This window comes from Pungitius pungitius, chromosome 2, assembly GCF_949316345.1.
Source record: "Pungitius pungitius chromosome 2, fPunPun2.1, whole genome shotgun sequence".
NCBI lineage: Eukaryota > Metazoa > Chordata > Actinopteri > Perciformes > Gasterosteidae > Pungitius > Pungitius pungitius.
Window position 1 is genome coordinate 22,287,240 of NC_084901.1, and position 23,465 is coordinate 22,310,704.

Here is a 23,465-nt window from a genome sequence, read left to right on the forward strand (position 1 = left end):
AGGGTCTGACCTCATGAAGAAAAAACACCCAATACACTATAACATGTATATGTAATTATAAAGGTAAGTTATCGATGTGTTCAATAATCAGACAAAGTACCAGTCAAAGTATTAAACTCACTTTCTCACTGAATTGAATGAGTTTAATTACTCTTCTCACTCAGTATTTTACTACTTGATCAGACAAAACATATTTTTCCAATCACATATTGATAATGAATGTATTTCTAGGCCTAAGGAAAGGGTGTGATTCAGTATCATGAACCAGCTCAGAGATTTAGGAAATTCCAAAAGATGTGTCTCAAAGCGAAGCACAACACAACACTTTTTGGGCCCGGATCGTGTAAATAAATTCTGTGAAGAAAACAACAATATATTTTGTCCTTTGAAAAAAATAACTAAAACATACATTTCATGTAACCTGACTTTGACTTGCTCACATGAACATTGCAGTTCACAGGTGGGGTTGAAGGTGACATGTACAGGTGTCCTCAGCGGGAGAGAGCTCACACAAATTCCAACAGGATTATTTCATTATGAAATTGGGGCCCTCAGTCTGATTTGCCCCTGCAGCTGTGACAAGTGATTCACGACCAACTGTAGAGCCGTGACTGAACCGACTTTTCCACCACTGTGTGTGTTTGAAAGGGAACGTGGAACACTTCCACGTGGAGCCCAGCAGGGTGCAGATTTGATCCTTTGTGACTATGGACAGCAGAAGTACTACAGAATTATTAGAGCTCAGCTGCTAGTTCAAGGAATTAAAGATCGAAGGTGAAAGTTTTTAAAAAGTTAACCTGAAGCCCTTCTTTTCTCTGTGTGTCGCTTCCCCTTTCTGGTATTTTGTGGATACCAGAGAGCCAGTAATGCCCTCATGAATCTGAGGGTCAACATACGATGCAAAGTCACAAGACTTCAACGTCAGCTTCCTCATTTAAACTGAGGGCTTCTGCCATGTGACAAAGCTTTATTGTGTATGTAGACGTCTCGCCGTTGTTGTAGAATGCCGCCTTTTATTGTGTAATCTGTAGAAAATGTAAAATGTATGTAATGTATAACTACACTCTGATTTAGTATTTATTGATTTGTTGGGTCAATTCACACCAGCAGATGTATTGAGTAATTAAAATGCAACTTTAAAGCATTTTTAACTTTAAATGATGAAGCAACAACATAACAAATGGGAACATTGCAGAATATTGTGCATGACAGGTTATTTTACCTTTTATCTGGTACACAACTTAGTTGTAACTATTGCTACGCCTGATACTTCCACTCTAATGATAGATTAAATAGATAGAGTTAGAGTTGGATAGAGTTTTTTCCACCACTGCCTATTTAAAAAATAATAATGATTACATAAGCAATTTGAAATCATCACCATGCGTCAACTTCCGGCTCCAAGAAGAATACTTTCATAGAGTAGAGAGGGGTGAAGGCGTTAGTCGTGTTTTCCTCTCTCCACCCATCGCAAGAGGGAGGGAATTAGAGGTCAAATTGGGGAAAAAGAGGGGGAGTCTATAATGAAACCAGAGAAAGGATACAAGTGTGGACACTCACAGAGATTAGCAGGAAACCAACACGAGACAGAAAGGAAGCCGACGGTTCCATTCAGGCTTTTTTTTCTAACAGTCGACCAGAAAATCCATTTTTTTCATCCTTCACTTATTTCCCCCTTTTAGTGAACAACAAAAGCATCTCAAGCCGTTTTTTTGTTCCTCTCTGGAAAAGACGCAGAACAGAAGTAAGTGAATGAGAGGTTCGGTATCATACGTGTGTACACAGGCGGCATGGACGAGATACACGTGGCACCAAACGGAAGCTTTAAAGTTACACTTACACGACGGTACAGCACGCCGCCTGCTTTAAACCTCCCATTAAGTGCAATGTGGACACGTTTCACACGCGGAGAGGGAGGAAGTACACCTCACTCTGAGAGCAGTTCCCTGGACGTCTGTGTCCGAATCGACCGTTCAAGTGACTGCTGAAGCGGTTTCGGGAGTTTAAGTGTTAACCTCTTCTTTTGAGTGGAGAACTCCCCAATTCTGTCACCGGGCTCGTTTGTAAGTATACAATTATTACATAGCTACGGCCAAGCACGTGTCGTATTACGCCCTTAAGCAAACGTTATTGACATATGAATAAAAACTGTTTTTAGAAGGGTTCAGTGACCAGATGTTCTTATACATGCAAACTGCAAATTCCGTTTTTGTTATAGTAGTATAACAGTTTTAAGAATATAGAGGGGGAAAGTCCGTCAGATTTGCCCAAAGGGTGTCTTATTTGACCCAAATGTGTTCTATAAACAGAGATAAACAACGAAACACGTTTCACACACACAGAGGGAGGAAGTGCACCTCACACCGCGAGTAGTTCCTAAGTTTGAACTGGCACACGTTTGGTGTCCTTTTCCTTTGTTACGTCTCATATGACTTCATCAATCAATTAGTGGAATCTTTGGCAGCTGATCAGCGAATGATTCGCGCACTAAAGATTATTATTATTATTATTACAGCTTATTTTCCCGCCTGGCTCTGCTTCCTTCGCTGTTACCTGAATGCAGGTGTGGATAGGCTGACCACGAACCTTTTTTAATTCGTTCATGTGTGTTGAGCTTACAATACCGACGTTTGGAACAGCACGTGAACGCACCAGCAGAGTGCTCCGGGACGGGCGGTCCCGGTAACCGGACCCCTGCTGAGGCCATGCCCGCGGAGAGGCAGCTGCTCCCCGGCTGGGCATTCTCGGAGGGGGGAGGGCAGGGGAGGGCCCTGGAGCGCGCAGTTTATTTTCTTGGTAACTTGTGAGGATAAAGAGTTGTCCCTGCGGTCCTTTGTGTCCGGCAGAGGTTGATAAACACGGCTGGTGAAGGTCAGAAACATCCCCACGGGGTAATAAAAAAAAAGAGCAGGGCTGGATGGAAGCATAAATAGAAATACTTCAAGCAGGACATGTGATGATTGAAGAATGTCATGGACAACTCACATAATTCAGAAAGCTTCCACATCTTTTTTCCCCCTCTGTATCACAAAAAAACCAAAGCCTATAAATACCCCCCCTTATATGGCCTCCAACACACACACACACACACACTTCACAGTGCCGAGGAGTGTTCACAACTACCTGACAAGCCAAATTAGGTGTTTGCCTTTTTGCGTTTCGGCTTGTCTGCCCACCTTTGTTGTGTGTCAACATTCCGCCTCACCAACACCACTCCTGTAACCCGCGTAGACAGCAGCTACTCAACAACTGCTGCTGCAGCTCAAAACAGGCGGGAAACAGAGAGAGAATGTGTGCGGAAACCCAGAAGTGGAGGCTGCATGGCTCATGGTTCGATTTGTGCTTCGCTCCACGTGGTCGTACAGCCTGATACCAAATACACACAGAGGAGCAACTGACTCCTTTTTTCCCCACAGACCTTTGTTCAGGAGACCACTTCACTCCATGTTGCGTTCGTGACATTGTGTCCTGTGCAGTGAGTGTGCATGTGGATGTGTATTTCTTCGTGTGTTTCAGTCACAGTAAATCCTATCCATGTGACAGACGCCTCTGTACATAAACCTTTAATAGAGTGTGTCTGTTCATGTCTGAAATAAGTTAGCAGTGTGTTGCTGACAGGGCTGCACGGTTAAGATTAGAGATATTAAATCAGAGTGGCAGGATCAGTTTAATGCACTTTTTTAATTTTTTTAATCTTTGCTATTTTGGAACGCTAGCTTGGACATGTTGATGCTATCATTAGCAGCAGTTTCTCGCTGAGTAATAAACACTTAACAGACAAATTCCCTTTTTACAGACCAAAATAGAAAAAAAGGTTGAATATTTTGTATTATTGGCTTGGCTCGTGGGAAATATGACTAGTACACCCTCTCCAAACTGGAAGTTCCCAAGTAAAGGTCATGTTTTAACATCAACAATTCTTAAAATGTCTGTTTATATGTACATACAAATGTTTGACCCATTATCAGTATGTCCATAAATGTTCATAGCTATGAGAGGGCTAATGATGGTAGGGAACGTGGTTATTTAAGGAGAAGATTAAACAACCACGGAAACAATCACGGGTTGTCCTGTCTGTAAGTGTCCTCCAGGGGTTAAGACGAAGTAGGTGGTTCAATTAGCAGGTTAATTTGGGGCTTATTCGTTTTCATGACTGAGTGACTGACCGCCGTGTCCCCCGGTCACCTCATTGTCGGGAGTTAAGTGTGTGTCTGTGTGTGTGCAGAAGGGGCTTTCAGCTCCGGGTGTCAGTTACACAGAAATCCCCCTTTTCAAACACTCCTTGCAGCACAAAGGCGGTTCAGTGGACTCTGGGTAATCGCATTACTACGACGCCTCACCAGCCCATACGCACACACTCGGACACACACGCTGAGACAAATCTGTCCCATTAGGTCTTCTAGTCGTCTCCAAGGCCCAGACACAAGAGGATGTCCTCATTAAGGGCCACTGAAAGGGCTTCCTGCGTGAGGCCGTGACTTGCAGACCCCCTCCCCCCCCTCCTCCTCCCTCCCTGTTAACACCTGCATGCGTCTCTTCAAATTAGGAGGGTGAGAACTTTCCTCTCTGTTTTTTTCCATTTCTTCTCTGGTTTTCCGCCAATTTAAATAGCTGGCACTTTTCACTCGATTAGATGTTTCCAAAAAAGCGTGTGTGATCCAGTCAAGGGCGGTCATGACTGATTCTGAGGGCCACTAATGTCCCAGGTTACACTGACCGATGACCTGTCCTGTGTGCGTGTGTGTATATACGTGTACTTTCCAGGTGGTCATGACTAACCAGACTTTTATCTGTCGCGTCATGGGTTTGGATATTCTATTAGCGCTGGTTTGTTTACATGCAAGCTGCTTCACCCCTCACCTTTAAAACGTTAATTCCAGTTGGATAAACCCCCGAAATAAACTGCGGTGGCTTGCTGTGTGAAGACTGCCCGACTAGCGACTTTCAGATGGAAATGTCGCCCCTTTATGAAGCCGTCCCTCTTTACAGAACAAAAGCAATCACATGCAGCGCACGGCATTGTTTCCTGCAGCCCAAATCAAGGGTTAATGGCTGCTCTGTTGACTGCATAGGGGGAGGACATGTGAGGACAATGCAGTGGAAGGTGTCAGGTACCCAACTGGGATCCACAAAGCGACCGGTCACAAGGGTTCATTAGGGAAAAATGTCCCGCCGCAGGGGGCCACGTCCGGGGAAGTGGAAATAAGGCAATAGTGAAGATTTTCTATCTTGGTGAAGTCAATAAAGACGGGAAAAAAATGCTAAAACTTTTCTGTATTCTGGTGGTTAATTTGTCAAATATTTTGCCCACACAACTCCCTTTAACTTTAAAAAAGTAGTCAAGAATGATCTGAAGCTTATTTTATTTGCTCAACAAAAAAATAAAAGCAATTCATTTTAATTAAATAATAGTTCAAGCTAATTTAAGGAAAGTTGGAGCAACTAAAAAACAATAATTGATGAATCATTAAGATGAGTGGAAGATTGACCAATAATGAGAGCAACGCGTAGCTTCTTTGTGGTGCGCTGGTTTAAGCGTTTTCTTCTTGTGTTTTGTCCGTTTGAATACATGCTGATCTTAAGAAAGGCATCGTATTGATTGATGATTGGGTCATTAGACATTACGTCTCAAAATAAACCTTGAATGTTAGAAAAAAATCCTTATATTTCCCCTCCTCGCCTCTCATCCACCCAGGAGCGGCAGCGATGGCGGCCTCTCTCCTCCAGGCCTACAGGAGGCGCTGGTGGATGGCGGTGACGGCGGTGTTTGAAAACCTGCTGTGTTCGGCTGTGCTGCTGGGATGGGGGTCCCTGCTCATCATGCTGAAAAGGGAAGGCTTCTACTCCCACCTGTGCTCAGGTTAGATCCGCAGCGCTCCATTACTTGACTATTTGCTTGTTTCCACCGTTACGGCTCCAAACGTAACGCCCTGGTACCTCATTACTTCTCTGGGAGAATTGTCTTCAAAGATGATTTAAAGTGATGACATATATCCTACGTTTGAGACAGAACAAAATGCATTTCTTCTATATAGAAAAACATTATAGATGTTAGCTGTTTTCGGTACAGCAGGGATTCCCAAAGTGGGTGCGCCAGAGGAAACAAATAATGATAGTCTATTAATCCATTAAACTTTTACATGAGATATGACATATTTAGTGTACATTTTAATGTGATTGTCTGTAATTAGCCAAATAATCTTGAATTGTTGGAAAAGTTATTTTTTTAATCTATACTTTTTACATTTTCTTTTTCTTATCCCCAATTGGCTCATAAGCATCTCTTGACCCGAGACTCAAACGCCTCTCTCCCCACACAGAGAATGAGTCCGTGGTCGTGTCTTTGAACTCCTCTAGCGGGGAGGTGGAGGAGTGGCTCAGCTGCGTGGATCAGGAGGAAATGCTGAATCTGGGCTTCACCATTGGGTCTTTCTTGCTGAGCGCCACCACCCTGCCACTCGGCATCCTGATGGACAGGTTTGGGCCGCGCCCAATCCGCCTGGTGGGCAGGTAACGGTTTCACATGTGTTTTAGTGACTTTTTATGTTCAGTATAACACACAAAAACCTACGTCTCTTTTATAAGATTCAGCTTTGCTTGTTGACTTTGTCCTTAGGAGGTTTAAATCCTAGAGAAAAGAAATTCCTGGTTTAGTAATATAAAAAAAAGCAGACTGATCACATTGCGTCATTCTTTTCTCAGTGGGTGAGTCGGTGGAAGTGGAGCGTGTGTTTAGTACATGCCGTAGTGATATGTTTTTTTGGAGTGGGTGTGGACACAATCCAGAATGGGGCGCGACAGCCTTTAGTATCTACACACACATACACACCCAACAAAATGTAAAGAAATATGCAAAACACACACAGGTTTTTTACTTTGCATTCATAGTTTCAACAGCTCTGACATTCAGTAACTCAGTTCGATAATAATATAGCAGTTGATGAATGGAAGGAGAAGTTTATCTGTAGCTGGAAGCTGTTAAACCACAGATAGTTTATGGTAGATAAACAAAAGCTCAACTGCTTTTTCAGTGTTGAAACACAGTACTAGTTAATTGTATTTATGTTCATATAATGTGAATGCATGATATTATACAGAATGCATGTATTAAAACGCTCTCTTTCTTTGTTCACAGTCTGTGTTTCAGTCTGTCCTGTGTTGTCATGGCCTTATCTGCCTTCAACCCTCGTGGTGAGTACAAACTCTTGTCACTAAACATGAGCTGTACATCAATGAGTACAATTTTGACATGAGAAATCTGTACCTTGAGGCAAACCCATGTTCACAGAGTTTCACGGGGGCTCAGCTGGTATTAAACATACTCCTGTAAATGTTTGTGTGCTTTATTAGTATATTTTAATTAAATAAAACGCATATTAAATAAGTAAAAAAATACTCCCCTTCAAACAAGATCATTGTTAGATCATCTAAAAGCACTGGACATCTCCCATCCCCTCACCTGTTATAAACTCATTACTCTAGTTGTAATTGCTCACTATAATACGCACAAATGCAGGCGTCCTCTCAGAAACATCTCAGAAACAAGTAAAAACTAAAAAGGAGAGACAATTTCAAAGCTACACAATTACGACTGGCAGATGCAGCAGTGGAATGACTGAGCCAAAATATTTGTTTTTCACCCTGTTTTGGGGAATCAGCTTTTCACCTTCTAGTGAAATCGCTACATGAAGTAACCTTCTGGTGGACTGTGTGGGAGGCGTGTCCTCCACTTGATTTGGGCTCTAACTCTTGTTTTTTTTTTTTTTCTTTGCAGCTCTGTCGGAACTTATTTTTTTGGCTGTCTCCCTGAATGGCTTTGGAGGCATCTGCCTGACCTTCACCTCCCTCACGGTGAGACACAGGAAGCAGACAAATACAGATTATCACTTACCATAAGTGAAGAACATACAGTTGTAGTCAAAGGTTTACATACACACGCAACGAACATGTATGTAATGTTTGTCTTGAATTGGTACACTTATTTTTATGTGATGGAATGTTTGGAGCACTTACTTCTTTTTTCACAAAATCAGGAAAACAAAATTGATTGATTGCGTTTTTTGTTTTTTTGATGAATTAATTATGGGCCTTCTGAAAATGTATCTGCTGGGTCAAAGATATACACACAACAATGCTAACAATTGGTTACATGTCCCTTTTGGTAGCCATCCACAAGCTGCTGGTTGAATCTGTGACCAATCCTCTTGACAGAATTGATGCAGTGTGACTAAGTTTATTGGCTTTCTGACACAGACGTGTTTCTTCAGCACGGTGCACATGTTCTCGATGAGGTTTAAGTCAGGACTTTGGTGAGGCCATTCTAAGACTTTTATTTAACCATTGATTTACCACGTTTGATGCATGTTTGGGGTCATTGTCTTGTGTGAACACCCAACTGCATCCAAGACCCAACCTTCTGGCTGATGACTTTAGGTTTTCCTGAAGAATTTGGAGGTAATTTTCCTTTTTCATTATTCCATTTACTACCACCACAATACTTGACGGTAGGGTTGGTGTTCTTGGGGTTAACGGCTTCAATTTGTCTCCTCCAAACGTATCTCCTGTCATTGTGGCCAAATAGCTCAATATCTGTTTCATCTGACCTCAGAACTCTCCTCCAGAAAGCCATTTCTTTTTCCAAGGAATCAGCAACAGACTTCAGTCGAGCCTTAAGGTGCCGCTTCTCCAGCAAGAGGGTTAAGGTTAGGGTTAGGACGACGAATAGCGTCTTTAGCTACAAATTGATACCAAAAATAACCTTCTTTCTTCCAGCTCCAAAATGTCTCAACTGCGCTCACATTACTCCTACTCTGAGAAAGTGCATATGTAGGGTTTGTGTTACTAGAACCAACGAGCAGACCCGTTTTGGTATCTGAGAGTCGGGCCTCTATTTGTGTCAGCTGAGGAAACAGTGTGTGCCGTGACTTGTTTACACGCACGTCAGGCATGCTTGTCTGCTTGTGATGTGTCAGCTGGTGCCAACGTTATCTAGCTTGTTTTATTGTCGCGGCTACCTCCTGTGTCATTGCAAGTATTTAAGGTTAGGGTCCGTGTGTGTTGGCGGTGTTTCCTGTCAGAGCAGCACGTGGTTTCTCCCAGATGGAAAATCTGTTACCACCAATAAGGGAGAGCGGTTCAGCACACACCCTCTCCCCGAGGCCCGGCCCTCTCACCCCTAATCAAAACACTCAAGGCCGTCTAACGCGGTTCCCTATCGCTTCCTTCTTTTTTTCCCCTTTTTTCTTCTCCTGTTTCTCTGTTCTGCCCAGCGGTCAGCAGAAAGTCAATGCAGAACCTTTTCAACTCTGCATGACTGTGCACACATGTGGATATACGCATAAGTGTGCCTGGTTATGTACACACAGGGAGACGTACATGAAACAAATGTTTGGATAATGAGTGGACGGATGACCCTCTCCTATGAACTTAGCTCTGTATGGTGACAGCGGGCCCTGCTCCGAGGGAAAGAAAAGCTGAGACAGCTGTTTCAAATTATAAAGATATTCTGCACTTTTAAAATCCAACTGTGCCCGTTTATATCTCACTGAAAAATTGCTGACAATTCGTACTAAGAGCTGACGTGACAGTTTAGAACAAAAAATCCCCCCTTTCCATCCATGTCCATTCACCATGTCCATTTTGGCGAAAACATTTATAAGACACTATAGATGGAAAAATAAGAACGTTTGATTGATACCAGTATACATCTGAAGCAAGGACCGAAGGACACGCACACTGAGTTAGAAATCCTGTTCATTTAAAGACACATCTATTATTTTGCCATTAATCATAATGATTATTACTAATATTAATCAGCGCTCCCCCCCCCCCCCCCCCCCCACACACACACATCCCTGTCTGACCACTGTGTGTCTCTGATTATATCCAACATTGACTGACCTTCACATATTGTTGTTAGGGTTAGGGTTAGGGTGATACTCATACCACCTGTCTGGGGGGCCGGGTCGGGCGGAGACTGGCGTCTGGGGGCGGGGACGGGCGTCTTGGGCGCCGTTGCTCCCAGCGCGGAGGTCCAGGACGGGGGGTCGTAGGTGGCGAGGAGGAGGGCGGCCAGCTCACCGCGAGCGCTGAGGACTGGAGGCTGGACGCTGGCCTCCCACTGCGAGTCCCAAGCGGGGTCTGGAGAGTGGCGAGGGCGGTGACCGGAATGCCGCCCGGAGCCTGCTGGCGAGCCGGGGTTGGCGTTACGCCTGGCAGCCTGCTGCACGCTGCGTGGCCCACCAAAGGCCAGACGGGTTCCCAAAAACGGGTTTTCAAAATCGAACCCTGCTGAGTCCTTTCGAGGTCGCGTCATTCTGTCAGATGGGTTCGCTGGTGCAGGCGGAACAGGAAGTAGGCAAGGGGCAACAGGCTCACGGGGCTTAAATACACAAGGGAGGTGCAGGTGATTGGATACAGGTGGGAACACTCAGGCCGCTAACAGGACAGGACAGGAAGTGAAGCTCACCCAGAGACCAGAGAGTAAAGATAAAGATAAAAATAAAACCGGAAGAAGACCCAAACCGTGACAAAAGGAAAGAACTCTTGTCCTTCTGTGTTTACTTTCACATGCTGAAGACATGACCCGTCTGATATCTCCTGAGAGCGGTCACATGGTTTTATTCTATGAGATTAATGATATAAAGCTACAAATTATAAGTTTGCACTGCGTGGTGGGGTGAAAATTCCAAGATAAAACATTGACGCAAAAAGATAGTTTTGAACATCGCTCATGAAGATGTCTACCTGTTTTACCAAAGTAGTCGACTCCTCCTTTCTCTGCAGACTGTGTGCACATCAAATATGTGTATAATAATAATAATGGATTATGCATTATCATTCAAGAGCAGTGAAGGGCATTTTAATGAATGAGTCCTTCAGCAGCAGTTCAGTCAAACTTTAGTTTGTGGACAAAATAATATTTTTAAGCCAGGTTATTGTCTCTTCCGTAAACGCATGAACGTTTAATTTGTGACGATCCTATCCGTGTCATGTAAGTGTGGAGCAGCTGGACGTGAGCCCGGTGCCCACGCTGTGAGGGTCACAGGTTCGACCAATCCACGAGGAGCGAGAACGGGCTGCTGAGAACGGAGGTGCAGAGAAGGAGCCGGTGCTGATCAGCTGTGGTTTAGTGTTTCCTGCTGGGATCTCCGCAGAGAGACGGGCTGCAGCTGTGGCTCAGAGAGAGATCAGTCAAACTCTAAATATTGTTTCTCCCCATCTCCCCTCATCCTGATTTCTAGTCTTGCTTATTTGCATTCACCGTCATCCTTCTTTATCCCTCTTATCTTCCCACATATATCGGGCCTGTTCTCATAGTGATTAAGCTTTTAATTAAACTCTCAAGTGAGGGAGCACAGTACAAGTAGAGCGTGAGCTGATTAGTCGCGACAAGCTAACAGCAAGAGCTCCTTTTCATTTTTTGACTTTCTGACACAAGTCGGCCCTCTCGTCGCCTCCACAATGTCACGCGTTCCCTCATTAGCAGGAGCGGTGCTCCAAGGCCCCCCCCCCGTTTCAAACGGGCTTTCCGTGAGACCTGCCAGAGCACAAGTGATGGGAATCATGCCGGCTGCTGGCACACACGCAGGCAGGGACCTATTCCACGCCTCGTTTCTTCTTGCTTTCCGACGCACTCCTGCACTCGTGGAAGCAATCAGCTAGCTAACTTCTCACATGGCCGGCATATCTTTGCTATTACTTGGAGATGCGTGCTCAGCGGCCCGCTCTCTCCTGCCTTCAAATAACCTCACAGTTTGGCCGTGAAATGTTTCGATTCCGAGAATCGCTGAATGAGTACAAGTGTTCTCTTGGGTGTTTTTTTCTCATCTCGCTCTGACTGACTCTGTTTACCTTCTCACCTTGTTTTGTGAGCCCTGAGCGACCTCCCGATCCCCCTTGCCACACACACACACACACACACGTTCGCATTGGTCTGCCAACAACAAACTGTCACCATGGGCTGAGTCCAGACAGCAGCCAACCCCTCAGAGAGAGAGAAATATCTGTGTTCACAGCAAGGCCCTCAGTAATTCTCACCTACGTGTTTGCTGACCTCATGACTAGGAATGTCCATACAGGGTGATGACTTTCCTAGAAGGCCTTTCGTGGAAGTTATATCATAGTTTTCCACCAAGGAATCCTCGGCAAATGACACACATCTGCTTTGTTTTGAACCCCAATTTTAAATATTTAAAAGATCTGTAAAGTCTTTCACCTCATTGTTATGGCACTCTCAGACTGTGATACCTATTCAGCATCAAACAACAAGGTTAGCGGCTCACTGCTAATCAGAGTAGAGCATTTAGCAGCTAAAGAGTAAAATATTACCCCCAATAGTAGTTAGGACCAAAGGGAGATTACGCTATGTGCTTATGTTAATCAGGCCGCCCCGAACACAACTAATCAAATGCTGACGTCCATATCTGCTGCATTTGTAAATTCAGGCCATCTAAAAATCACTTAACGCAGGTTGAGGGACCATAAATTGAAAGCCCACGTGCTACACACCTTTGTCCATGGGAGTTTTTGTTTGAATCTTCAGCCTCTCCATGAAAGTCAAACATAATTTCAAGAACAAATAACTGTCTGAATTTGTGGGTTTCATTGTTTTCAATAGTTTCTTAAACCCCTTCATTGTCACCTTTAGATGACGTTATGGGGGAAACGGGGACTTTGACCCCTCGCGGTGAACTCTGACCCAGCAGGGAGATTAGTTGGTGTCCGCAAAAGTTTGGAAAACCATGGTCAGGGTTGAGGGTGAATCCTGAGCTTGCCAGGCGGTACACCTAAAATCCCACCCATGTGAGGCTATAATCGTGATTGACCCATTTAAAACTTGAATCAAAGGACACTGCGTGTGCTGGCCGCACAGTAGGTCATTGTTATGTTGGCTAAGCTTCTTACTACTGTAAATAGGTCAACCTAATATATGATGTGTATGTGCCTGGTGCCCCCCACCTTGTTCCCTTCGCGGTGAGTCGTGGGTGCCCCAACGCGACGTCTATTGAACCCTCTGAAGTCTACCGAGAGCCGGCTATAGATTGGCTTCCACATATTTAATCCTGGCTTAAAGGAATGTGTGTAAAAGGCCAGAATAAAGGAGGTGGACATGGGTCAAAGTGCAGCTTAGTCCGCGTTTGAATGATGGTGTCTGGACGCAAAATGGGTCGTGACTTGGTTTCTTGTTTCCTCATGACATGGCGACTAACAACTTTTTAATGAGTCTGCTCTGTGGGGATAAAGCAGTGTGACTGGGTGCAAACTACAGATTAAAGAAAAGGTTCTCAGTGTCATTGCAGGGGAACTCAAGAGTTTTGGTTCACACAAAGCAGCTGTCCGCCATCTGCTGGTCAAAATGACCGCGTGCCCCTAGATGGCAGACACCACGTCTGGAAGGACTGACTGATATTTTGTATCTTCTGCTCCGTCCCTGCAGCTCCCCAACATGTTTGGTGCTCGGAGCTCCACCATCATGTCTCTGATGATTGGCTCCTACGCCTCCTCTGCTGTCACCTTCCCTGGAGTCAAGGTGAATTAGAAAGGCTAAGTGGAAGCAAATGGAACGTGGTTTCCCTCAAAGAAAGTGACTGTACAGTACAAACACAAGTCGGTTAAAAAGTATATCACCCCTTCTGCTCCCCCGGATGCTCCTCAGCTGATCTACGAAGCGGGCGTGTCCTTCCGGGTGATCATGTGGATGTGGGCGGGTCTGGCCGGGCTCGTCTTTCTCAACTGCTTCATCAACTGGCCCACGGCAGGCTTCCCCACGCCGGACGAGGTGGACTACAGGTCAGTGCGCCCGCCGGCCTGTTGCCTGTAGACTACAACTCATAACGGGGTTCCTTCACGCCAACCATCGCCGCGTGCGTTTATTCACTACAGTAAAATCGAGACACTGCAAGAGCCACCTTCATCTGACACGAAGGCTGCCGGGGAGCAGCTGAGCCCGAAAAATGGAGACGTCCGACACTCGACGGAGAAACTTCCTAATGGATCCGACGCCGTGCCCAGTAAGGCTTTTGATAGAATCATTTTGTTTGAGCTCCTCTCGTATGCATGTCACAGTAAGCAAAACGCACTGACGCTGAACAAAACCAACCGTCCCCTCTTCCCTCAGACGCCACTCCCTTCCGGCGGTCTGTGTTCTCTCCCATCTTCCTGTGGAGCCTGATCACAATGGGGATGACCCAGTTGAGGATCATCTTCTACATGGGGGCGATGAACAAGATGCTGGAGTTTTTGGTCACCCACGGGGAAGAGCATCGTGAGTGTCAAAGCGTAGTGTCATTTCTCTCGTGGTCAAGAACATCGAAACGCTGCTGACAGGTTGGGTCTTTGATTTTTATATTTCAGCATCCGAGCAGATGGTGATTGAAGCAGAAGAGAAAGGTGAGTAGCGAAAATACTTAATAAGTAACTTTTCTCTTTTTTAGCCAACTTCCATTATACCTTTTTTTTTATTCGATGTGTTCTCCTCCAGTGAGTTTCTACTCGTCCATATTTGGCACGCTGCAGCTGCTGTGCCTGGCCACGTGTCCTCTGATTGGATACATCATGGACTGGAGGATGAAGGATTGCGAGGAGGAGAAGCCCTCCCACACAGGCACAGAGCAGAGGTACACACAGCGCGCCATGGCCAAGTAAAGCATTAAACGTGAATGTTGGATGGTGGTGTTGTAATGGGGGTCTGTGTCTGTGTCCCTGCAGGCAAACCGTTGTACCCAAAAGAGACCGTAAGATCCAGAAAGTGACCAACGCCATGAGGGCCTTCACTTTCACCAACATCCTGCTGCTCACGTTCGGATGCTGCTGCCTCATCGACAGCCTGCCGCTACAGGTAGCGCGCGCACACAAACGCACAAGCACACGGTGTGCAAGCACACGCCGGAAAGGAAGTAACAAGATCCTCTCGTTGCTTTTCCTCTCCCTCAGATCTTGACCTTCATCCTCCACACTATGGTCCGAGGCTTCATCCACTCGTGCTGCGGAGGCCTCTACGCTGCTGTGTGAGTGCTGCTGATTCATCGCCAGCCACCGTCAGACGCTCCGTTTACCTCACTGAAAACATAACCCCACCAGGTTTACCCTTAAATGACGCTGGCGGTAGTTGTCAGTATACTATATATTATATATATAAGTACTTTGTAAAAACGTATATTCATAGCAGTGTTATTAATACTATTTTGCCCACGCTGCACAAACACCAAATAGCCCTTCACGGGCGGATGTGGGGACATGAACCGAAGATGCTGTATTATGTGTGTTTAAAGACTACACCGCTGATACCGTTTTGGTTTAATGAGTTCTTTGAATTATTGAAATTAAATTAAACATTGTATTATATATACTATTTTTGGGCCAAAGGATGTACATACTGTAACGTCCGGGCGTGGTGGAATACTTAACACGCTGAGACGAATAGTTGCCGGGCAGAGATCCTTTTATTAGCGAAACACCACAGCGTCCGACACAGTAACTCCAGCTCACTCAGTCAACACTTCCAACAACACAACAACCGGAACTACGTCATGCTCCCCCGGACAGACCCTCCCATGTCCCGTCTGATTGGCCGGAGCGCCGAGAGTGACGCTACCTGACCGAGTCCCCAACAGGGTCGCTACATTACCCTCCCCTTACAAAGGTCCTTGCCCCCAAGGAACTGCTGAAAAATGGAACCATGCACCTACAATCGAACACAGGACAGAACAAAACAGAACACCGCTTTTTTTTTTTTTTTTTTTTTTTTTTTGCAGAAGAATACAGCCACCTCTAAGACCCAAGGTGTATGCTAGCCCTAATTTCCCCTCCCTAAATTCCGCTGTCTCCGAACCGGACCGGAGGCCTTCTCTGTCTTTGCGGCCTCGCCGCCGGGGGGGTCGTGCCCCCTGAACCCGTGGCGATGTCAGGCCCCACCTCACCCCCCAGGAGTCCGTGTCTATCTGTGGGTGGCGACAGGGCCAAGCCGGCTGGAAACTCGGGCCCAACAGCTTCTCCCGTTGTCCCCGAGGCACCTGGCGGGGGCTGCCCCAGGGGAACACCCCGTGAGGACGTCCCTCGGGCACTTGTTGGCAGCGGGGAGGCGACCCCTCTGTACGGGGCGAGCCGGTCCCTATGCAGCACTACTCTCCTGCCTTTGGGCGGTAGCTGCACCCGGTACACAACCTCACCCACCCGCTCCAACACTGTGCAGGGCCCCGCCCATTGACTGTCCAGCTTCGGGCACCGGCCCTTTTTTCGTTGGGGGTTGTAGACCCAGACCAGCTCTCCAGCGCGAAAATGCTTTCCTCTTGTTCTCATGTCATAGTTGCGTTTCTGTCTCACGCCAGCACTCTGCTGCTGCTTACGGGCAAAAACATGAGCTGAATCGAGCCGGTCTTGTAGCCTCCTGGCATATTCTGAGCCTGAGGGGGGCTCTGAGGATTCCGGGGGGCGCCCAAAAGCCATTTCTGCCGGTGTGCGGAGCTCTCTTCCCAGCATCAGCAGGGCGGGAGTACAGGAGGAGGTCTCTTGGACTGCAGAGCGACAAGCCATGAGCACCAGTGGCAAATGCCTGTCCCAGTCTCGCTGGTGTTGTGACGTGAGGATGGCTAGCTGTTGGCCCATAGTGCGATGGAACCTTTCCACAAGTCCGTCACTCTGTGGCCGCAGGGGGGAGGTGCGTGTTTTGTGCATGCCCAGCCGTTCACACATGGTGGCAAACACCCGCGACTCGAAGTTCCTTCCCTGGTCGCTGTGTATGGTCTCCGGCACGCCAAACCGGCTGAACATGCCACCCACAAGGGCCTCAACAACCGTCTCTGCTTCTTGGTCTGGTAAAGCGTACGCCTCTGGCCACTTTGTGAAATAGTCTATTGCGGTGAGCACATACCGGTTTCCTCCGTCTGAGCGTGGCAGCGGACCAACCACATCCACAGCCACCCTCTCCATTGGGCCCCCCACGGGGAACTGCTGCAGCGGGGCGTGGGAGCGACTTGAGGGCCCCTTTCGTGCCGTACAGGGGTCACAGCGGCGACAGAAGTCTTCCACGTCCCTTCGGCACTGTCCCCAGTAGAATCCCTGCCGAAGACGCCGCAGTGTCTTTGAGACTCCAAAATGTCCCGCCCCTGCAGCTCCATGCATGGCTTCCAGCACCGAACCCCGCAGGACCTTGGGAACCACCATCTGCCACCTTTCCTCCCCCGTTGCTGGCTCCTTCCATGCCCGTTGGAGCACGCCCTGGCTCAGGCGTAGAGACTCAAACTGTGACCATAACCCTTTGGTTGCCCTGGAGAACACTGCCACCTCCTCCCAGGGGGGGCGCCGCTGTGCCTCCACCCACTGCACTGCCGGTTGTAGGTCCACGTCATGCCTCTGGTGTCGCCTCCATTCTGACAGTTCCACCGTCTGACGATCCTGGATCACAACCTCCTCCAACCGCCGCACGGACGGACCGACTCCCTCCTCCTCTTGCAGTTCCCGCTCGCGGGTCTCTCTCCGGTCGCAGTAGAGGCACCCTCCTGCGGCACAAGGCCGTCGTGAGAGTGCATCGGCATTAGTGTGACGTGTCCCAGCCCGGTGCACCACCTTGAAATTAAACGCTTGGAGCTCCTCCAACCACCTGGCCACCTGCCCCTCTGGCTCCTTGAATGACATGAGCCATTGTAGGGCAGAGTGGTCTGTCCTCACCGTAAAGTTCAGGCCACTTAGGTAGTACTTGAAATGCCGGATTGACAGCACCACCGCCAAGAGCTCCCTGCGGGTGACGCAGTATCTTCGCTCGGCTTTGTTGAACGCCCGGCTGAAGTAAGCCACCACTCGCTCGCCTTCGGGGAAAGGTTGAGAGAGTACTCCGCCGATGCCTGATCCGCTAGCATCCGTGTCCAGCGTGAAGGGCAAGCTGGGGTCGGCTGGGGCTAGCACCGGGGCCTCTACTAGGGCGTACCGCAGGTTGTTGAATGCCGCCTGGCATTTCTCCGTCCAGGAAAACTCTTGGTCCTTTTGCAGCAGATGGAACAGGGGTGCAGCAGTGCCAGCAAACCCCCGCACAAACCTCCTGTAGTATGAGGCCAGGCCAAGAAAGCTCTTCAACTGTTTCTGGTTGGTGGGGGTGGGCCAATCTGCGACGGCCTGCACCTTCTCTCGCATGGTGCCAATGCCTTCGCCACCTACACGGTGCCCCAAAAAAGACACCTCCCTCTGCATGAAATGGCACTTCTCCGGATGCAGTTTCAGGCCTGCCGCTCTTATTTTTTCCAGCACCAACCGCAGCGACGCCAGGGCTTGTTCAAATGTTTTACCATGGACCAGAATGTCATCCAGGTAGACCAGGCACTGCTGCCGGGGGATCCCCGCCAGTACTTTGTCCATCAGTCTTACAAAAGTGGCAGGGGCATTACAAAGTCCAAAACTGAGAACCTTAAACTGCCACAGCCCCCGCCCAGTGCAGAAAGCAGTCTTGGGACGGGCCTCCGGGGCCAGTGGCACCTGGTAATATCCGCTGCGGAGGTCCAAGGACGAAAACCACGACGACCCGGAGACCAGGTCTAGGGACTCGTCAATGCGGGGCAGCGGATAAGAATCCTTCTTGGTCACCCCATTTACTGGCCTGTAGTCCGCACAGAGTCGCCATCCTTTTGTCTTCTTGGGGACCATGACCACTGCTGCTGCCCAGGGACTGTCGGACGGCTCGATGACACCTGCCTGGAGCATGTTGGTGACCGCGTCATCACAAGCCTGTTGACGAGCCATCGGCAGGCGGCGGGGGCGGCACTTGATGGGACGCGCGTCCCCTGTGTCAATCTCATGCTGCACTAGGTGAGTTTGCCCTACTTCATCCTCGCTCTTGGCGAAACTGCCTTGGAAGTCCAGGAGAAGGTGCCACAGCTGCTCCTGCTGCTGCGGCTGCAGGCCGACACAGTTCTTTCTCCACACCTCCTTTATCGCTGCTGGCGCCTCCACTGCACGGCTCATGGTGTGGACGTCCGGGAGAAAGACCCTAGATGACTCGCGTGGGCAGGCGGGGGGGATAGCGTTGCAGGGGACCGTCACCACCGTACTCGCCGCTGGTGTTGGAGGCCCGGGGGGTAGGGACGGGTTGGGGGTGGAGAGCAAGGTGACGGAAGGCCCTCCCTGGAGACTCACTGTGCCTTGCTGTAGATCTAGATGGCAGCCCGTGGCCCTCAAGAAGTCCAAACCCAGAATGCATGGGTCCTGAACTGCAGCTATCCACACCGGGTGGCACACCGTCACCCCTCCCACCGATAAAGACAGCAGACCTCTGCCCTTCATGGGTGCCAGCTCTCCGGTAACAGTGCGAAGTCGCACTGAGGTGGGGTCAAGATGAGTCCAGTCTGTGATCATGTCTGGTCTTACCAGAGTTACTGTCGAACCGGTGTCCACCAGTGCCAAGCAGGGCAGTCCTTCCACGGTAACCGGCACATAGAACGAGTCACCTTCCCCAGTGCGCCCCACCGCCACGACGGGCTCCATGCTGGCGTTGTCATCTTCTGTTGCCGAGGCTCGTGGCGCTGTGGTCGGGGTTACGGCCGGGGTCCGCGTATCCCCTTCTATGCGGACCCCGGGCCGTTTCCCTGGTACTTGTTTGGTTTGGGGCACTCTCTGGCCAAATGCCCTGGTTGCCCGCACCCCCAGCAGACTCTGGGTCGCGGCCGGTGTGATTGTTGTAGTGACACAGCCCTGATCAGTTCAGTCACTTCCGTAACCCACGATGGTTTCTCTGCCTCTGGAGGGACCGCCATCGCCGCCCTGGCCATAGGTGCTCCCTCACTATGGTAGCCTCCAGGCGCTGCACCCCACACATTCTCTCTCTCCGCAGCCAACTCGAAAGCCGCTTGCAATGACTGTGGGTGCTGCAGCTGGACCTGGACACGCAGCTCTGTGGGAACAATTGCCCTGATGAACTGGTCCCGCGCCAGCTCGCTCTGCACTTCAGGGGGCATGTGGGCATAAGCCCTCCGTGACAAACTTTCCACATCGTTTGCCAACGCCCGCAGCGGCTCTCCCGGTCTTCTGCAGCGATTGTTTAGTTCATTCCGCAGGAGTTCGGGTTGCAAACATTGTCCAAAACGCCTCTGGAGCGACCCTACCAGCGCTGGGTAACGACGTCTGTCTTCAGGGCTCAGCAGCAGCAGGCATGACAGCGCATCCCCCGTGAGACACAACGCCAGCTGAAGTGCCTTAGTCTCATTGGACCATTCCCCTGCATGCGACAGCAATTCAAATTGAGCCAGGAAAGCCTCCCATGGCGTCCTACCGTCGTATTTCGGTGTTTTTACCGTAGGGACTGCCGAGCGATGGGCGCCGCCATTGTAGTTTGACGCTACATTCCCCGGAGAAACCGCGGGAAAATCCGCCGCGGGACTGATGCCAGCGTCCCTAGCCATCCTCACTGCAGACTCTCTCAAACGAGCCCTCGCGCCCCTAGTAGCTCCGTCGAAACTTCTGGCCATGTCTTTCGACCACCCGCTAGCTCCCTCCTCCGCTTCTTTCCTCTCTTCCTTTACCGTAACGTAGCCGCTCGTCCCGCCGACACGATCCATGCCCACAGCAGGCTAACCGCTAGCTTTCCACCGGGTTCAACGATATCGTCCGTACGAAGACACTTCTGACACCAATGTAACGTCCGGGCGTGGTGGAATACTTAACACGCTGAGACGAATAGTTGCCGGGCAGAGATCCTTTTATTAGCGAAACACCACAGCGTCCGACACAGTAACTCCAGCTCACTCAGTCAACACTTCCAACAACACAACAACCGGAACTACGTCATGCTCCCCCGGACAGACCCTCCCATGTCCCGTCTGATTGGCCGGAGCGCCGAGAGTGACGCTACCTGACCGAGTCCCCAACAGGGTCGCTACAATACATATGAGCCGCATCATTATGAAAACGACCTTCCAATCAAAAACATCAACTAAAAAGTCACCATCTGATGGTGACACGATTGTACCTCAGAAGCAGCCTGTGATTGTTATAGTTATAGTATAGTTGTGTCAATAACCACCTCTCTCTCTCTCTCTCTCTCTCTCTCTCACAGTTACCCGTCAAACCACTTTGGCACCCTGACGGGCCTGCAGTCCATGGTCAGCGCCGTGCTCGCTCTGCTGCAGCAGCCGCTCTTCGTCGTCATGGTCTCATCGCTGAACGGAGACCCCTACTGGGTGAGGACGCGTACCCCTTTTTGCCATCCTTTCCTAGTCCACACACTTGCAGAGAGAGACGAAATAAAGCCCAGCAACCCGCTAAGAGTTAACGCGACCGAAAACGTTTGTTCTCTCTCATCCTCCAGATCAACCTGGGCCTGATCCTCTTCTCATTGGGTGGTTTCCTGTTGCCGGGTTACCTGTTCTACCACCGCAGGCAGCTGCTGAGGGAGAAGGAGGCCAGAGACAAGCGGGCGGCCGAACAGGAGATGCTGACCCTCAACAACGGGTCGACCAACGGCACAATCAACGGCTACAAACCTCACAGCAACGGCGTCACTCCCGTGGAGGCGTGAGGCGACTCACAGTCGGCGGTTGGGGGGAAATCGAAGGATTTTTAGTTGTCTTGAAAATGAGCACCAGCAAACTGCGCATCCAGAGATGAATATTTGCTGCGATTTTTGCAGTGGTTTCAGTTTTTTCCGTTATTGCTGGTGCACATTTGCCAGCAAATAGGATTCCTTGTGTTGTTATGACTCAGAGTTGGACTTTTAAGTTCCTTGTGATTTCCGTCATCATTTGTTTATTTATTTTTGGTTAGTGTCAAAGAGCCGAATTAGTGTGATTTAAAGCCATAGATTTCACTCACAAGCACAGACCGCCTGAGTGTTGAACTGTGGATATCAGACTACTGGAAATGCTGTCAGACAGTATTCACAGATTTCTAAAACAATCATCACTGTCTTCGCTAAGACCAAAGACCAGGTGAAATAGAGGAAAGTTACAGTTTTTACCTCCAATGCGACTGTTTCTGTTGTAATTGGACAAAGCTAAAAATGTATAAAACAAGTATAGAACAATCACAGAAATGTTATAGCACCTGAACACCAGACTTCTGGTATGTACAAAGTCCATTCTTTCACACAAAGTTAGGCTGGTTAGACACCATATCTACCTCCTGTCTCTTTTTCCGTATTGTCTCTCTGGAGCATACGTTGGTCCATCAAAGTCATTTTTTACACTGTTAATCCTTTAATTATCAAATAGCTCATGTGTTTGAGTATTAATGCTCTTTGGAAGTATCAGCCCGAGCATTTATGGATTGTTTTATATGGAGGAGAAACATTTTTTGATGGACAATTCACAAATGAGACTGACAAACACACAGTGTGTGATAATGTTGTGAATCACTTTGTACTGCTTTATGCACATCAATGAACTAGTGTGTGTATAAAATGTGTATTTAAGTGTATTTTTATACTCTGCAGTAGCATTAAAAAGGGAAGCTTTTGTTTCAATGTCCGTTATTGTGAGTGAACGTCAGAAATGAAGCTCAGATGATTAACTTTGTATTCTGCATTTGGCCTTTTTGCTTTCCTAGTCATGTTTTGATTTTAGAGCAAATACACCTCCATCCAATTTCATTTTTTTGTAAATAGAACTAGTCTGTTTTTAAGTGTTTTCTGCTTAGATGCTTGAAGTTATATTAACGCTTTTCAGAAGGCTGCCGTTCAAAATGTGTCCTCCCTGTATGTTCGATTTGCTCCCAGCAACAGTATCTTGTAGATTTGAATCCATCTCATTTTTTTTAAACCTAATTATTTCAGTGTGAAGATAGATTTAGTAGTTTTTTTTAGCTTTACTTTAAATATGTTTTCAGCTTCAAGAATCTTAGCTTTCTCCCCAAATGAGAGATTGTGTTGTGATTGATTGTGTTTTGTTTCAACTCTTTGCTGCGATCTTGGTGTTAATGCTCTCTCTTTATATATATATATATATATATTATATATATATATATGGATGAAAATCCAAGTCATGCTATAAACTAGTTGATACTATAGCACCTTCCTGCAGGACAACTACGGTAAATGCATTTGTCTGATTGCTTTTGACATTGCTCGGCATATGTCAATATATTACTCTATTAGTATTTTGTATGTATAGTACAGCAATTCAGGAAAAAAAATGTGACCTCTTGTATCTCGGCAATTTGACCAAAAGGTTCCTTGTTGTGACACCTGTGGTTTCCTTTTGGCTTTTATATTGGAAATCAAAGCCTGTTTAATAATGAACTTTAATCAATTCTGCCGACATTCTATACAACAAAAAATAAACACCCTTTGCTGTGTCCGTATCTGAAGCGCATCCAATCCAGTGGTTTATCTAATTGTGTTGCTTTACTCTTGGGGTCGAAGTGTTGGTATGAGTCGCTCACTATATCCAGCATGTGCATCTTATAAATGACTGGCTGTTGACATTTTTTACTTGTGTTCTATTTTTGCCACCAATGCAAAAATATTTTTATCACAATAAACAATACAT

General features: G+C 47.8%; 1 protein-coding gene across 2 annotated transcripts; it reads left to right on the top strand.

Annotated features, from left to right (window-relative positions):
* The first annotated feature begins 1,425 nt into the window (after positions 1–1,425).
* On the top strand, positions 1,426–23,460 carry slc43a1a (solute carrier family 43 member 1a). 2 transcript variants are annotated; one of them, XM_037460622.2, is made up of 15 exons: positions 1,426–1,744; positions 5,696–5,860; positions 6,321–6,510; positions 7,136–7,191; positions 7,775–7,851; positions 13,439–13,531; positions 13,658–13,791; positions 13,885–14,012; positions 14,120–14,266; positions 14,356–14,391; positions 14,483–14,618; positions 14,710–14,839; positions 14,935–15,008; positions 21,038–21,161; positions 21,290–23,460. In XM_037460622.2, exons 2-15 carry the CDS (start codon positions 5,707–5,709, stop codon positions 21,497–21,499), a joined length of 1,689 nt encoding a protein of 562 aa, XP_037316519.2. In that variant the 5' UTR covers positions 1,426–1,744; positions 5,696–5,706; the 3' UTR covers positions 21,500–23,460. The 2 variants fall into 2 exon arrangements, with proteins under 2 accessions (XP_037316519.2, XP_062416598.1); XM_062560614.1 differs by lacking the exon at positions 1,426–1,744 and adding an exon at positions 1,821–2,063.
* The last annotated feature ends 5 nt before the right edge of the window (positions 23,461–23,465 follow it).